The sequence below is a fragment of the Somniosus microcephalus genome, chromosome 3 (assembly GCF_052327205.1).
Source record: "Somniosus microcephalus isolate GS21.2 chromosome 3, FLI_Smic_1.0, whole genome shotgun sequence".
NCBI lineage: Eukaryota > Metazoa > Chordata > Chondrichthyes > Squaliformes > Somniosidae > Somniosus > Somniosus microcephalus.
In genome coordinates, this window is record NC_140989.1 from 290,610,629 (window position 1) to 290,628,019 (window position 17,391).

At 43.6% G+C, this 17,391-nt stretch overlaps 1 protein-coding gene across 5 annotated transcripts in view; it reads right to left on the bottom strand.

The window, feature by feature from the left end:
• Positions 1-17,391, bottom strand: part of LOC147122054 (guanine nucleotide-binding protein G(I)/G(S)/G(O) subunit gamma-12-like) — a 186,909-nt gene that overhangs the window by 19,612 nt on the left and 149,906 nt on the right. For all 5 annotated transcript variants that reach the window (XM_085982748.1, XM_085982750.1, XM_085982749.1 and 2 more), the window contains 2 exons: positions 4,354-4,408; positions 4,142-4,249 (listed from right to left, as the gene is read on the bottom strand). In XM_085982748.1, coding sequence (XP_085838874.1) covers positions 4,142-4,222 — 81 coding nt within the window. In that variant the 5' untranslated portion in view covers positions 4,223-4,249; positions 4,354-4,408. The remainder of the gene's footprint in view (positions 1-4,141; positions 4,250-4,353; positions 4,409-17,391) is intronic.

Genomic DNA, 17,391 nt, shown 5'->3' on the forward strand with positions numbered 1-17,391 from the left:
TATTGGAGTTCTTTGAGGATGTAACTAGTGGAGTAGACAAAGGGGAACCGGTAGATGTGGTGTATCTGGATTTTCAGAAGGCCTTCGATAAGGTCCCACACAAGAGGTTGGTGATCAAAATTAGGGCACATGGAATTGGGGGTAATATACTGGCATGGATTGAGAATTGGTTAACAGACAGAAAACAAAGAGTAGGGATAAACGGGTCTTTTTCAGGATGGCAGGCTGTGACTAGTGGGGTACCACAAGGATCGGTGCTTGGGCCCCAGCTATTCACAATCTAGATCATTGATTTAGATAAGGGGGCATTTCCAATGTAACATTTCCAAATTTGCTGATGACACAAAGCTAGGTGGCAGTGTCAGTTGTGAAGAGGCTTCAAGGGGATCTCGACAGGCTCAGTGAGTGGGCGAGAACATGGCAGATGGAATATAATATGGATAAATGTGAAGTTATCCACATTGGTAGAAAAAACAGAAAGGCAGAGTATTTCCTAAATGGTGAAAGATTGGGGAATGCAGATGTGCAAAGGGACCTGGGTGTCCTTGTACATGAGTCACTGAAAGTGAATGTGCTGGTGCAGCAAGCCATTAGGAAGGCAAATGGTATGCTGGCCTTCATTACAAGAGGATTTGAGTGCAGGAGTAAAGAAGTCTTACTCCAATTATATAGGGCCTTGGTGAGACCACACCTGGAGTACCGTGTACAATTTTGGTCTCCTTACCTAAGGAAGGATATACTTGCTATAGAGGGAGTGCAACGAAGGTTCATGAGATTGATTCCTGGGATGGCGGGACTGTCGTATGAGAAGAGATTGAGTAAACAAGAAGAATGAGAGGGGATCTCATTGAAGCATACAAAATTATTACAGGGCTTGATAGGGTGGATGCTGGGAGAATGTTTCCCTTGGCTGGGGAGTCTAGAACCAGGGCCACAGCCTCAGGATAAAGGGTAGGCCATTCAGGACTGAGATGAGAAGAAATTTCTTCACACAGAGGGTGGTGAATCTTTGGAATTCTCTACCCCAGAGGGCTGTGGAGGCTCAATCATTGGGTATATTCAAAACAGAAGTCGATAGATTTCTGACTAGTAAGGGCATCAAGGGATATGGTGATAAGGCCGGTGAATGGAATTGAGGCAGAAGATCAGACATGATTTATTGAATGGTGGAGCAGGCTCGAAGGGCCGAATGGCCTACTCCTGCTCCTATTTCTTATGTTCTTAATGTAATGTGACTAATTAAGAACAATGCAGTATGACCTAAAATTGTGACATCCATGATTTAATTAGCTGTCAGTTTTTATTTTCTTTGGAAATGCATAATTTCAGCATCACAGAAACTGTAAAGAATCCTTAAAGCAATGGGTGCTGTCTTAAATCGGTAAACAGAATGTAAAAAAAAATCAGAAGTCAATGAAAATAAGTACATGGCTCTGAAAGCTCAGCCAGATAGTTTCCAAATGAGTCCACATAAAGGAATAGGAACATCAAGCCAAATGGAAGGATCACGAGATGGAGATATGGCGGTCAGTAATTAAGAATAAAGCGGTCGTTTGAGCATAAGTCGCTAAGTGCCTGACCATCCAATGGAGCAGTGCACATCCTAATTTTCAGAAAAACACTGAATGAATGTGGAAATTAGCCACGTAGAGCAGAGATCCCAGAAGCCCCTCCCCATTGAACAGAAATAATGGCCATTTCCCACTGGCGACAGCCAAAGATCGCAACAACAAACTGAAAAAGCAGAAACGGTCTGTAGTAGGGATAAAGATAGCCAATGACAACATTTCCAATAAAGCCCTCAATCATGGAGAAGATGTAGACCTGACCCACATTGAGAAGTCAGAGATTGCAGAGGCAAGAACAGCAAATGTGGAATGACAGCACCAGTGACCTGGAACAGAACGGATAATACCTCCAATGAAACACAGCACTGAACCACATCGCATTAACCAGGCCCCCCCAATGAACAGGGATTACCACCTCCACTGAGTAGAGATATCAGACAACACAAACCTCTCCCTGCAAACAGGGATTGGGCCAAAGCTCAACCATTAATAGATTGCACCCCCCACATCATTGAGCAGAATACACAGCCAGCCCTACCTCCCCATCACTGAGCAGAGAGCGCGTTGGCTCTCTCCCTCCACTACCAAGCAAAGATCATACCTTGGCCCAACCCTTGAACTCCTCTCAATTAAAAAAATTAATGCACGAGATGTGGGAAAGGCCAGCAACTATTGCCCATCCCTAGTTGCCCTGAGAAGGTGGTAGTGGGCCTTCTTCTTGAACCACTGCAGTCCATGTGATGAAGGTGCTCCCACAAGGCTGTAAAGTAGAGAGCTCCAGGGTTTTGTCCCAGTGACAATGAAAGAACGGTCACATATGTCCAAGACTGGATGGTGTGACTTGGAGGGGAATTTGGAGATAATGGTATTCCCTTGGAGATGATGGTGTTCCCATGCACCTGCTGCCCTTGTCCTGGGTAGTGGTTTTGTGGTTGTGGTTTTGGGAGGTGCTGCCTAAGAAGCCTTGGCCAGTTGCTGAAGTTGTGTAGATAGTGCACACTGCAGCCATGATATGCCGATGGTGGATGTTTTAGCAAGTGGATAAGGTACCAATCAAGAGGACTGCATTGTCCTGGATGATGTCGAGCTTCTTGAGTGTTATTGCAGCTACACCTAGCCTGGAAAGTGATGGGGAGGATGTGGGGTCAGAAGCTGAGCTTGTGGTCAAATAGGATCCCACGGTTGCAAACAGTCTGAGACAGTTACCAGTGTACATGTGGAACATGACCCCATATTTGCAGATGACGTTACTAGGAATTTTGCAAGCAAACTACCAAAATACAGCAAAAAGAGTTAGGGGACTCTTCAGTGCTCAAGCTCCTCAGCTACACTGAAATCATATTCATGTGTAAATCTACAGCAGCACATTGGTGGCATTAAAGCACGAAACTCATGTTAGTTGCACCACTGGATGGGGGCTGGGGGGGGGGGGCGGGGGTGGGAGGAGAAGGGGTTGAGCTATGGACATGAGTGATACAGGGTTTCGCTGGACAGCTGGTGGAAAGTGGCTAAAAGAGCAAGGGAACGAGCACGAAGTGATCTTTCAGCGCAAAAGCGGCAGAAGTTACTTTCAAGCGCGTTTCCTTGCTAAAAATTGGCACTACGTATGCCATATTTACCAGCAAAAAATACAAGGAAATTCCAGGCCTATAATTCTAATTATTGCCTATGCAACACCGTGTTGCATGTTTGGGGTGAGTGCCAGTACAATTTGAAAGTTGTTTACTGCAGCCACAGAACTGCATTACAGTGTAATTCCCCATACACTGTAATGACCTTAACAGTACTGTAAAAAATGAGGCCACTCTTTTAAGAGGTGACCTCAGGCTGATTTTTATTACCATTTTCAATAGTCACAGCAAAGCTGCAGCTGGAAGAAAGCAAATGCATTTACTTAACAATGCCTCCTGCATGGCTATCAGAATAAAACAGAACAAACCATAAACACTAGAACGCACCAGATTTGATTCCCAGTTTGTGTTGAGTTAGCTAATCGCATCCGAGGCAGCAGCTGGTTTCACTGCCTCTAGGTCTGTGGGGAGCAAATCAGCCAGAACTGTGCTTAGCTGAGATGCTGTCCAAAACACAACAATTTGCTAACACTCGTCTAACCTCACCCATGAGGAATAGCCACTTGGATGAGGTAACAGAGTAATGTTGACACCAGTAGAACCATACCCCAGGAAGTGTCAACGCCTTCAGGAGAGGAGGGGTGAAAAGGGTAAAACTTGCCAAAAAATAAATAAAGCAGTACAGGAGTTTGGGTAAATTGTGTTGTATGCGTGCAGTAGTCCTGTAAGCTTAAGTATAATGGAAGTATTAAATCAATGAACAATTGCCCAGTTCCTTTATGATTTTGTGAAACCTACAAACTTACTGTCTGAATTTGCAGTTAAAATGCAAACAAGGCTTTTCTGAGCTGTGCTCAAACACCTGACTTACTCACCAGTTGCAATGCAACACTTCATCAGTTTCATTTGTTTGAAAAATGACAAACCCTGCAGCAGACTTATTTTCATTTACAACAAAATAACAAAGCCCCATGCAATTACTACAAAGTTCAAATTCCTTACCTTTATCCTTTCAATATTGGCCTCTTTTTTAAGCTGTTGAACTGTCCTTTTTGCTTGTGCTATGCTGTTTGTGCTAGCCATTTTTGATGATATTTTGAAAGTTAAAACCTACACCAAAGGGTATATAGTAGTGTATAATGTGAGACAGTAGAAGCACAATGAGATTTAATTTAAAAACAGAACATATAGCACATTACGTTTGTAAAACATACCTGGCTTGGTTCTGAGAAGCAACTGTTGTTTTTCAGTGACGTTGCAGTGAAAATCCTGTAAAATGTAAACAATTTCAGCATCAGTGAATGTGGAGGATCAAAATTAAACCAGCTTTGTTCTCAATGGTAAATTCCTTTGCAAGGTGTTGGTATACAGCAATTCCTTTCTACTGTGGCGGTACCACCGGTTGTACCTTACATAAAGACACATAATTCCCTTTAACTTACCTGTTGGGGTCGTTGCCCCTTTAAAATTCACCCTAATGTGATGACGTCACGTCACGTACGACGTGACGTGCGTGCGGCGGCCGCCGGTCCGACTCGGCCTTCTAGGACGGCCGCCGGCACAGCCCGGCCTAGGGTCTTCGGCCTCACCGGCCAGCTGACGGGAGCGACGCGATCTTCCGCTCCCGCGGCAAGCACCGGCACAGCCCGGCCTCGCGACCTCGGCCTCAACGGCACGACGCGGTCACGTGACTGCCCCAGGCGCGGGCAAACGTGACGACGCGCATCACGTGATGCCCTAAGCGCGGGAAACGCGAACAACGTGATGACGTCACAACACAAACGCGATGACGTCATCACGCTCCCCACAGGACATCTTACTTGATGTAATTAGTCTGTTCCTGTAAATAAACAACTTGTTAATAGTTCGTCGAAGTCAAACTCTCTTATTTAGTGGCGATCTACACGAACCGCTACACTACTTTCTATTTCAATTTGAAAGTATTTAAGAATGACCATGTATGCAGTTATATTGATCACATCTGAAAAAGGGGAATAATCTATTCATCTCTACTCCAGTAAGAGTTGTGTCATAACCATGAATTTGACAATGTCACGCTTCAGTGCATTTTTGTGCAACACTGAAAGTGAAGAACTAGGATTACTGGCTTTTCATTCGCTTTTTGTGTGTGATGAACGGGAAATCAAACAGAACCAAACTTTTTTTTAAATTTGAGAAACCGTGATCAAGGGCGAAGTCTTATCTGTGGGACATTACCAAGGTTGAAAAGAGAGAAAGACTTGCATTTACATAGCGCCTTTCACAACCTCAGGATGTCCCAAAGTGCTTTACAGCCAATGAAGCATTTTTGAAGTGTAGTCACTGTTGCAATGTAGGAAACATGGCAGCCAATCTGTGCACAGCGAGCTCCCACAAACAGCAACGTGCTAATGACCAGATACTTGGTTTTAGTGATGTTGAATGAGGGATAAATATTGGCCAGGACACTGGGGATAACTCCCCTGGTCGTCTTCAAAATAGTGCCATGGGATATTTTACGTCTACCCGAGAGAGCAGATGAGGTCTTGGTTAACATCTCATCTGAAAGACGGCACACTCTCAGTATTGCACTGGAGTGTCAGCCTAGGTTTTTATGCTCAAGTCTCTGGAGTGGGACTTGAACCCACAACCTTCTGACTCCGAGGCGAGAGTGCTACCAACTGAGCCACGGCTGACCAAAGAGCAGCAGAGAAGACAAGGCAAATCGAGAAACCGTGATTAGAAATGTTAAGTTTGTATTTTGAAAGCCTGTCAATTTTAATGAGGAAGGAAAGACTGACGGACCATTCAAGGTTTATCTGCAAATTTGAGAATATTTGGATCACTTTGTGCTACGATATGCCTGTCCCTTTAAGACAGGCAGTTTTCACATGTACAGAGATGGTGCACCCCGTGCATGAACTGTTGCTATTTTCCATGTGCTTGTCTGGTGTCCCAAATAAATATTTTCCCTCGAAGGCTTTTATGGAAAAGTAGCTGAAGCAGAAAAAGTAGTTTAAATTGAATACTATGGTTTAATTTTATTTTACCAAATGACAGATTTTTAAAACATTGTCTGTAAATATTTTTTAAATCAGCAAGCGGGTGTTTAGTTTTCAACTGAAATGCAACAAGTTAGCAGTAATACATGCAAACGTCTTTGATGTTTCAACATTCACAGTCAGAGCTTCTAGAGATCGATGCCAGTTTAGTTCAAAGCATTACTCCTAATTGGCAGTAGTTTATGACTGTGTGGTTCAATATTCCAGGAAATGCTATAATTTTTTTTACATACTACTGAAACATACGCATAAAGTTGAAGCAATAATTTGGGCAAACCACAGAAGTCTGAAAATTTAACAAAACTTCCTTAAAAAGTGAAGTCTGCACTCACTGTTTTTGGTAAGTTTTCAACAACTTACTGAAAAATGATCCACAAAGTTTTCAAACAGTAGTGGTGCAACGTGTATATACCATAATATTTCCAAAATTACAAAAGACTGACTCTCATGATCTGTAATATTCTGAGTCAAGGAGCTGGAGACCCATGACAAGGCAGAAAGGATCAACACAACGGGGGCCAAATTGGATAGCCGACGATGCGATGTGCGATTAACCCGTGCCTGTTGCTTCCGATGCAGGCAGCACGCCAACTTCGTGCTGCCTAATTTACACGATTGCTGCGTGCAGCCAGCGCTAACCGTGCTGTTGAGTGGCCGCACACCTCAGCAGGGAGCCCAAGATTGTGCGAGGCTCACACCACTTAAAGCTAGCCTACACTACTTAAAGCCAGCCTGCGCCTCTTAATGGGAGGTGCATTCTGGCTGAAGCAGGTGCTGGAAGTGGCTAGGGAAGAGAGTCTGAGCAGGAAGAGTGAATTATGGCACAACAGGGGAAGAGAGTATGCTCCAAGGTTCTCTGACGCTGCACTGCAAGCCTTGGTGGAGAAGGTGGAGAGATGTCCTCTATCTACAGGGGGACAGGAGGCCCTCCAGACAAACTCTGCGAAGGCAGTGGGAGTAGATAGCTGTGGCAGTCAATCCCAGGAGTCAAGCTCCAAGGACCTGGTTGCAGTGCCGCAAGAAGTTCAATGATCTTACACGAGTGGTCAAGGTCAGTGAATTCATCTTCAAATACCATATCCCACCAATTGCACCACCAGCCTCACACACTGCTCAATGAACCACATGCCCATCACTCACCTACCAACAATCTCAATCAATCCTCATACCTCACATTTATAGCTTCACCTTACCCACTTAGCATTGCTGCAAGCCTCCCTCCCACATCTCACAGCTTGCACATACTGCCAGCTATTCAGCCATGACAGGCACTACGGAGCTGAATTTTGTGGCCAAGGTGTCCTCTCAGAAGGGGAGAGTTCCAGGATAAGAGATCAACACTATCACTGCAGTAATCAGTCATGGAAATGCTTCTTATACCAGAAAATCTAAATCTGGGCAATCATCTCAGGTACTTGAATCTTTATAGATTTAGATTATACATCATGGAGCAGAGTTTTGTCTTTTGCACTTGGGTATAAAAATTATTGGATGGGAAATACCCCTGCTCAATTTTCCTCTCTGCGTTCCACGTGGGTGACAGTTTAATGCAAAGTACAAAGAGTAAAATCTGCTCCCATATCTCTCAAATCTACACATACTGGCTTGTATTTCCCACTTCAGTTACACTGGCTCCCCACAGTTTGGTGCAGGAAATTCCTCGGTAGCTGCTCCAATGACTTCTTCCTTATCCCCGTCACTTCTGGGATTTTCTAACAGAAGTGAGTTCAGGCAAACAATAAATCTGTTTTAATATGGGCATACATATTCCAAAGACATGAAAATAATTTCCTGTCATTTGTACCCTAGTAATGTTCCTGACATTCAGAATTGCTAGGGCTGTTGGCGGGGGCGGCGCAGAAAACATTATTAAAAACACACTTTAAAATAACCTCTCTTTCCGAGCTCACTCGGAGGCTATGGGCCATTCTCTGTTCATAACTGCACTAGCTGCTTTATATTAGCAATATGGTTCCGTAAGCACTGATAGCCTCTTGGGGATTAAATAGCCAGTCTTCATGTATGAACCTAGGCAATGATTGCCAGCAAGCTTTTTAACTTAGGCTCTGCTGTGATGACCCTGTTCCCATCCTCACCCATACTTGCAAACATATCAGATTGCAGCTGAGTGAGGAACCCTTGTGCTTTTTATGCTCTCCAGCTGAGGGCCTTACAGCCAATATGCAAATAGAAGAAAAGAAAATATAATAGAATGGTTACAACACAGATGGAGACCACTTGGCCCGTCGAGCCAGTGCTGGCTCTCTACAAGAGCACGTCAGCTAGTCCCACTCCCCTGCCCTCTCCCCGTAGCCCTGCAAATCTTTTTCCCTTTTTGAAAGCCACGATTGAATCTGCCTCCACCACCCTTTCAGGTAGTGCATCCCAGATCCTAACCACTTGCTGTGTAAAAAAGTTTCCCCTCATGTCACCTTTGGTTCTTCTGCCAGCACCTTAATTTGTGTCCTCTGGTTCTCGACCCTTCCGTCAATGGGAACAGCACACACACACACACTTTATTTCTAAAATCTATTTTTTCTTCTAGTGCCTGCCTCCTAAAAAATAAATATTCTCCAAATATTTGATCAGCTAAGCAAAGATTCAATGAAGTACATTCAATGAACATGTACTATTGCTACACATAACCATGTAAACATAAAAATGACATCACTAAACAGGATTGCAATTTACAGAGATAAAACAAAGTTGTTATAATATTTTGCCAACTGAAGTACAACCGTCACCTTGGGGCAAGAGAGCAAGCCTTAATGTTGACTAATGTGCCTCAAAATGTTGGGCAGCTAAAACGAAGAGACACATTTGGTCAAATACAAGACACAAAAGTTAACGTTAAGTCCGGGATAGCGAAGTAAATTAAACAGAAAAAATGTTCAATGTCATTACAGGCAATCAGAGTATTAAAATGGAAGCTACACTACAGCTATTGGTGTAAGCCATCTATTCTGCTACTCATACTAACTGCCTATAATCTATTGGTAGATTGTTGTGTCAGCAATGGAGATTATTTTCTTTCCTATACTCCTTTACTGTACAGTGATTTACATTTAACAGGTGGAAAGCCTCCAGGACCTTGAACTTCAGAGCAAAATTTTATTGTGGGATTATCAGTATCCAACCAGAGCCCATTTTCACCTGGCATGCATACCTGGTGCGATTAAATGGATAGATATTCAGAGTCCTGATCAATTTCCCCCCAACAGTAACCAAGTGTGCCAAGCTTCTGGTGGTAACGGAATAGAATGGCTTTGCGATTGCCAGCATTGAGTTGGACAAAGTTCTGGCTCTTCCAGGTCTTGATGTTTGACAGGCAGATGGACAACACAGCTACAGTCATAGAGCTGTGTGTCATCAGTATACACATGGAAACTGAATGCATACTTATGGATAGGATCAGTGAGAGGAAGCATGTAGATGAGGAATGCGGGTGGGGACCCAAAGATGGAACTTTGGGGTATACTAGAGGCGCCTGTGCGCACAGGAAGAGATACCATCATAAAAGATAGTGCTAGCTACATTGGGACATGCAGGAATGGAGTAATTAAAGGGCAATATTAAGGACGTAGAGAACGGTGGAAAGCTGGTGGAGAAGAATGAAGTGATTGAATATATTGAAAGGCATGTAGAGGCGGATTAACACAATGTCACAATTCTCATTTTGAATGTTCAAATTTTAATTGTTCCCTCCTCATGCCTATTGTAATTATCGGGTCCTGCTCTTGTCTGCCAAAATTGCTCACTATTCCAGAATCATTCTGGAATACAAAGATAAACCCCGGCTTCTATTCGCCACTGCTAACTGTCTTCTTAAACCCCGCTCCCATCTCCTCCACCCTCACCTCTGACAAGTGTGAGGAGCTCATGGACTTCTTTGTCTCCAAGATTGAGACCATCCATTCAGCTGCCCCTGCCACTTCCCTTCCTTCCCCTAGCTTCTTCTAAGGCTCCCCCCCCCCCACCCTCCCCCACTGCCCTAGCCCTGAACTCATATCTTTCTCCAGTTTCTCTCCGATCTCCCCTCATAACCTCTCCGCGCTCATCTTGTCCATGAGCCCCACTTCCTGCTGCCTTGACCCTATTCCCACCAAAATGCTGACCACCCAACTTTCTTTTCTGGCTCCCATGTTAGCTGGCATTGTTAACGGTGTTCTCTCCTCAGGTACTGTCCCCCTCTCCCTCAAATCTGCAGTCAGCACCCCCTCTTCAAAAAACCAACCCTTGACCTCTCCGTCCCTGCAATCTACTGTCCCATCGCCAACCACCCTTTCCTCTCCAAAGTCCTTGAGCGTGTTGTCGCCTCCCAAATCCGTGCCCATCTTTCCCGCAACTCCATGTTTGAATACCTCCAATCAGGTTTCCGCTTTTGCCACAGTACCGAAACAGCTCTCAAAGTCACAAATGACATCCTTTGTGACTGTGACAACGGTAAACTAGCCCTCCTCATCCTTCTTGACTTGTCTGCAGCCTTTGACACGGTTGACCACTCCATCCTCCTCCAACGCCTCTCCATCGTCGTCCAGCTGGGTGGGACTGCACTCACCTGGTTCCATTCTTATCTATCTAATCGTAGCCAGAGAATCACCTGCAATGGCTTCTCTTCCTGCTCCCGCGTTACCACCTCTGGTGTCCCCCCCAAGGATCTATCCTTGGCCCCCTCCCATTTCTCATCTACATGCTGCCCCTTGGCGATATCATCCGTGTCAGTTTCCATATGTACGCTGACAACACCCAACTTTACCTCATCACCACTTCCCTCAACCCCTCCCCAGTCTCTAAATTGTCAGACTGCTCGTCAGACATCCAGTTCTGGATGAGCAGAAACTTTCTCCAATTAAATATTGGGAAAACTGAAGCCATTGTTTTCGGTCCCTGCCACAAACTCCGTTCCCTAGCTACTGACTCCATCCCTCTACCTAACATCTGTCTGAGGCTGAACCACATTGTTCGCAACCATGGTGACATATTTGACCCTGAACGAGCTTCCGACCACATATCCGCAGCATAACTAAGACTGCCTATTTCCACCTCCGTAACATCGTCCGTCTCCGCCCTTGCCTCAGCTCATCCGCTGCTGAAACCCTGATCGATGCTTTTGTTACCTCTAGACTTGTCTATTCCAATGTGCTCTTGGCTGGTCGCCCACATTCTACCCTACATAAACTTGAGTTTATCCAAAACTCAACTGCCAGTGTCCTAGCTCGCACCAAGTCCCGTTCACACATCTCCCTTGTGCTCGCTGACTTACACTGGCTCCCAGTTAAGCAACACCTCGATTTCAAAATTCTCATCCTTGTTTTCAAATCCCTCCATGGCCTCGCCCCTTCCTATCTCTAATCTCCTCCAGCCCCACAACCCCGAGATATCTGCGCTCCTCTTATTCTGGCCTCTTGAGCATCCCCGATTTTAATCGCTCAACCATTGGTGGCCGTGCCTTCTGTTGCCTAGGCCCTAAGCTTTGGAATTCCACCTCTCTTTCCTCCTTTAAGACGCTCCTTAAAACCTACCTCTTTGACCAAGCTTTTGGTCACCTGCCCTAATTCCTCCTAATGGGGCTCGGTGTCAAATTTTGTGTCTTGTAATACTATAGTGAAGCGCCTTGGGACGTTTTACTATGTTAAAAGCACTATATAAATACAAGTTGTTGTTGTTTGTCTGCTTTAAGTTTGAAGTCATAAATGCTTGTGCGTCAACTTGGAAAACTAGCGAAAGTTGACCCGTTTAAAAAATCTGCAGTGCATTCAGTTTCCTGATGCAGCAGCTGGGAGAACCACTGATTTCCATCTGCAATGGACAACATTGGCCTCAAAACATTGACTGCTCACATGAAATACAGATGGTTGGCATAATACCATATGAATAAGAAACGGACTTGTTTAAACCTAATGGTCCATTCCTGTTCCTAAAAATTATGCAGAAGGACTTCCGTGGTATTTTCCCGATCTGCCACTATGATTTCGGTGAAAACTGTTTTAGCTGTTTATGTTGTGTTTCTGGGGGCTCTACTGATCTTCCCAAGTTATGGCAGTAGATTGGGAGAATCCTTGTGGAAATTCCAAATGTATGTTCTTAACAAATGGTATTTTTTTTCTTTCAATGATTGCTTTTCATAGATAATATGAAAAAACCTCTGATCTATTGTATTAATAAATTAAAAAGCACGTGTTTCAGGATTCTGATTATACCAGTGGTTGCTTTAACATTGCTACACTTCGTGCCCGCCATGCTAAATGCCTTGATCGACAAATGCATTAACTTATTCATTAATGCCACCATTAATTACACCAAATTAATATTCAATTAACTGGAAAATGTGAGAATTAGAAATTATTTTTCAATACTTTTGATATAATATTTGGAGTAGGCACATTAGTTGCTGTCTATTGTAGAGTACACAGCAATACCCTGCTTGGCGCACACAAATTGGAACCTGAAAATGCTTTCCAGAATAAAATCTTCATGAATTCTGAGAAATTTAAACTGGAATTATCCAATTGAAAAAACTGCTTACTGCATACTTTTACCAGTATTTATTGAAGCAAAGACACAGAGCATACACAAATTACATATTATTGACTGAGCTGAAGTGCTGGCACAGAGTGAATCGTAGGCGTAAGAGCCAAGGCCACTGAAATCCATCCATGATCTTCCCCAGGTACTAAACCTAAATCACGGTCAGTAATGTTTTCGTAACACATCCTGTGTGAAGTTCTGAACAGCCAAGCAGTCTGTACATGTTTGTTTTAGTGGGGGAGGGGAGAGAAAGTAGGAGCACCTCTTTCTAGATGATTAGGGCATGGAGGTTGTTAGTGCCGGCGCTTGTGCTTTACTCAAAACAAATAATGCAATGCTGCACTGATAACACAGTACTGGCACTGAAGACTGCAGCCCTCTTCATAAACAAAGTGGCACAATGCATTAATTGGCCTATCAAGAGGTGGTTTCTCTGATTTTTCTGCCTGCTTAGACAGGCCAATAATTTGTTTTAAGCACTTTATACTGTACTGGGCCCCAGGTCTGTGGAGCAGATCCATGTGTGCTGCACTCTCATATTTACACAGTACATCAGAACCAAATTCCACATTGACCAGCTCTTGAATTGTAAACATACTGGCCTAGAAATTAGCCGGCATGAATTGGGGGCAGGGAACAATCCGTGTGATGGAACTGTTAGGCCCAAAGCTCACTTGATGTTGGGTCTCAGGCCTCAATTACGAGGCTGGTGAGCTGCAGATGCCTGCCGGGAGTCCCCAGGCAGCGTGCTGATGAAAAGGAGTTCAATTTTTGGGCTACTGCGTCGCTGACAGTGGCCCTTAGGTAGGTCCTGGGATTTTTTTGGGGGGCGGGGGGAGAAAGCTATCAGGAGGGAGACTGGGATGCAATGAGGTGGTGACTGGGAAGCAGCGATCGGGATAGGAAGGGGGACAATCAGGTGGGGCTGAGTGAGGGCTGGCAATAGTCTTCAGCACTGCGCCACATTCAGGCAAGTGCTTTTTAAAAAACGTACCCGTTTGGTGGCGGCCTGCAGCGGTCCCTTCATGGCAGCGCAGTTTTACAAATGGGACCTCTAACAGGAGTTAGGCCTCCTATTTGCATATGCAAAGGGACTAAAGCCTGTTTCAGATGAGAGCCCTGGACACCTCTTTTTCTTCCTTTACCTAAATGGCAGGTGGCGCACATCTTTTATTCTCATTTTCCATATACCACATGCAATTCATGCTCCAATGTATTTTCAAGCTGCCGCATATCTGTCTCTAAAAATGGTAAGTATAACCATAGCATCATAGAATGATTCAGCACAGAAGGAAGCCATTCGGCACCTGTTGCCTGAGCCACCTCTTTGAAAGAGCATGCTGGAGTATACATTCAACTTTCCTTTCTTCACTTACTGCCAAGAAATATCTGGTTTCTATTCAGCATTACAGAACTCAGCTTGTGCATGAGAAAACATCATTGGTGCAAGCTCTCATCCCATCTCATCTCATCCCACGACAATCATCATATTGCTCTTCCTCAAAATAAGGAACTTCACAAAATAATATAACTTGCCATTGTGCCATTTTGAAATGTTTGAATAGCATAAAGCACCTGTAATGTTTCAGCATTTTCTGACAATTTTTCCACAAAGATTCAGAAAAAGAGTTAACTTAAAAAACCCAGCATTAAAAGTAAGTGTATTCCCACAAGTTAAGAAAAAGGCACCTAGATGCAAAGATGCTTAACATTCTAATGAAAGTTATTTTTCCCAAAGACTGTAAATAATAAACAATTTGTTAACTTGTCTTGGTAATCTGACAGCATCTCACACCCATTTTATTTGAAAATCTTTGATCCCTGTCCGTCTGCAAACAGAAGGAGATAAAACACAGATGCAGGCAGTCAGCTTTTGAAAGAGAAAATACGAGGGCTTTCATAGAGACTAAAGTTAAAAATGCTGAGGACAGGTCGCAGTCATCTTGTTTAAGTCAAGTAAAGCAGAGAAGCATGGCATGTTCTTTATTTCATATTACATGGAGAAGTTGTAATGATTGAATTAAGCTGTTCCAGATGTTCACCTGGCTGTGAAATAAAGCAACATATTCATTCATATCAAGCCTTGCCTCACTAAGTGTTTGCTTGGTCTGCCTTAAGAGAAATTGACGAAATTGTCCAAAAGACACAAATATCCAGTTCAGATCATGAGGGGATACTGTTGTTACAGCTCTGGGTTACGCTATTGTATGAGGAGATAGAAGGCAGTGTAATTCAACTCCCATAAAAAATGCTCAGACTGCTTACTAAACGGCTGACACCACTGAACTCAAGAGTTTGTAATAGCACCGTACCAAAATGCAGAGCAGTATCAGAGCAAACAGTTGTTTTTAAGAACAGCAAGAATTTTAACTTCCTGCTATAGCTGCTAAACTATTATTTCAAAGTGGTTTCATCTCTCATACTACATTGCATTTTAGTTTGTACTTCTTACAGTATACCCTGCATCGGAAGCATCCAAAAATGTGCGGGTTAGGATGATTGGCTATGATAAATTGACCCTTAGTGTTAGGGGGATTAAATACGTGGGGTTACGGGGATAGGGTGGGATATGTGTTGGTGTAGGGGTTACGGGGATCGGGTGGGATATGTGTCGGTGCAGGCTCGATGGGCCGAAATGGCCTCTATCTGCACTGTGGGGTTTCTGTGATTCTGTGAACTATTGCTCATGTTTCACCTCTAAATAGCATATAATTGTCACTGTGCTTCTTTTTGACTTAAATTAAAGTTTAAAAAAAAAACTTAAGCAACATCATTTTGCTAATTGTTCTGGAGCTGATCCAACCATGCCAGAATGGCTGATGTAGAAACTTGCTGGCACATTACTGCCTGATTATGACTACTCCAGTACTTAATCTTTATGCACTTGCTGGCATTGATCTGCCACCAATTTGCAGAAAAGTGGCCTGCCATGGTGAATGAATGCCAAAAATGTAACCATTCTCTTTTCAGTTCGGTACCCACCATCAGACACCTTTCATCAAGACCTAGCTTTGATCTATAGCGCCATTAAATGGTATCACAGTCAGCTACGGTGCCAAGGCATGGCTCTAAGCAATGTAAATCTAACCATCTAAAGTTGCAGCCTGGACAAGACCTACCAATGAAACAACAGCATGCAAGGAAGCACTAACATGTGAGGTCAGAAGCATCAAGAACTGAGGACAACCTGGTCAAATGGGGACCAAAGAATGACAAATTGATATGGATATGGTAAATAGCAGACCTTGAAGCATTGCACTTGATAATGTCAGCAGTCGCCTTTCTGCAATGATGAAGGCTTGACAGTTATTAGTATGGTTGAATGTGAAGAACTGGAGCAAATTGGCAATATGCCAGAACTTCAGTAGCCAACTCAACAGTAATGGTAGTATTTAAAGCCCTCTTACATTACAGTGATGGCACTCTGACTTCAATGGCAGTACCGTGAAATAAATTAGATGGTTCCGCTGCTGGCAAATATAAATGCTGCCAGAAGAAGCCATTTTTCTGGCTGGACTGGCTTGGGCTGGGCTGAGTGTTCACCAGCACTGGGCTATATTGCAGAACTGCTTCTTTTAGGAGATATCTGGAGCTCACAAACACACTCTCTTAATTCAAAGCAACTGTAGATTGTAGAGCAATTGAATTGTAGAGAGAACTCACAACTGGTCAAAATCAGATTTTGTGAAAGATATGATTTATTCACAAGATTTGTTCAGTAACCAACTACATAAATCTATATCATGTCCATCCTGTGCAAATAAGAATTCATTCCTCAAATCTCACAATATCACGATTATTTTGCACAATAATGCCTTTAAAAACATTTTTTGGTGAATATTCCAGTGTTGTTTTCCATCTTCATCCTGACTAACTTTGTGGAAAACAACTCCCTGGAGTGTTAGACAACATACACTAGAAAATACTGTGCTGTCAATTGAACAGTAAGTGTATTGAATGTAGCACCAGCAATGCAACCAGCCTCCAAAAAGCCACACACATCTTTCCCCTGCGAGGTCACCATTTTAATGCCTAACCACTGTACCTTAAGTACTACATAGCCAGGATTAACAAAGACCACCAAACAAACCAAAATCTGTAATGCAATTAATATCTCACTGTTTAACAGAAGAAACTTGATTTTTTTTTTTTTTTTTTAAAAACAGATTTCAGTTGTCTACAATTCCAGCACAGGATTATTTAAAAACTTTTATCAAAATTCCCTCATCTCTGTTATAAAGTGCGCTCCTGATACCTGATGACCTGACCAGGACAGCAAGGGTGAGATGCAGATCTTCTGGTCTCCATTCAAATGAGTCACAACTTTCCATAGCTATTTTTTTCCACCCCACCCCTCACATACACCCTACACTCTTCTTCCCCAGATACTCTGCATGCTTCTTCTCCAATCACTACAGGCCACAGCCGCAGCAGCTCTCCTCACAAACAGACACTCACCTGCCGCTCATGCCCTCACAACACAAACAGCTGTCTGGATCACCTGCTCACAACTGGAAGGCCTTTCACTCTTTTCTCACTATAGCCACTCTCTTGCACAAGAGCACCTCCCCATCCTTCTATAAACTTACTGCTCTCCCTCTTGGCATGCTCTCTAGTATAAGGAGCCTCACAGCTGAACAGTACATTACAATAATGAAATACCAACATTCTGCAAGTCTTGCT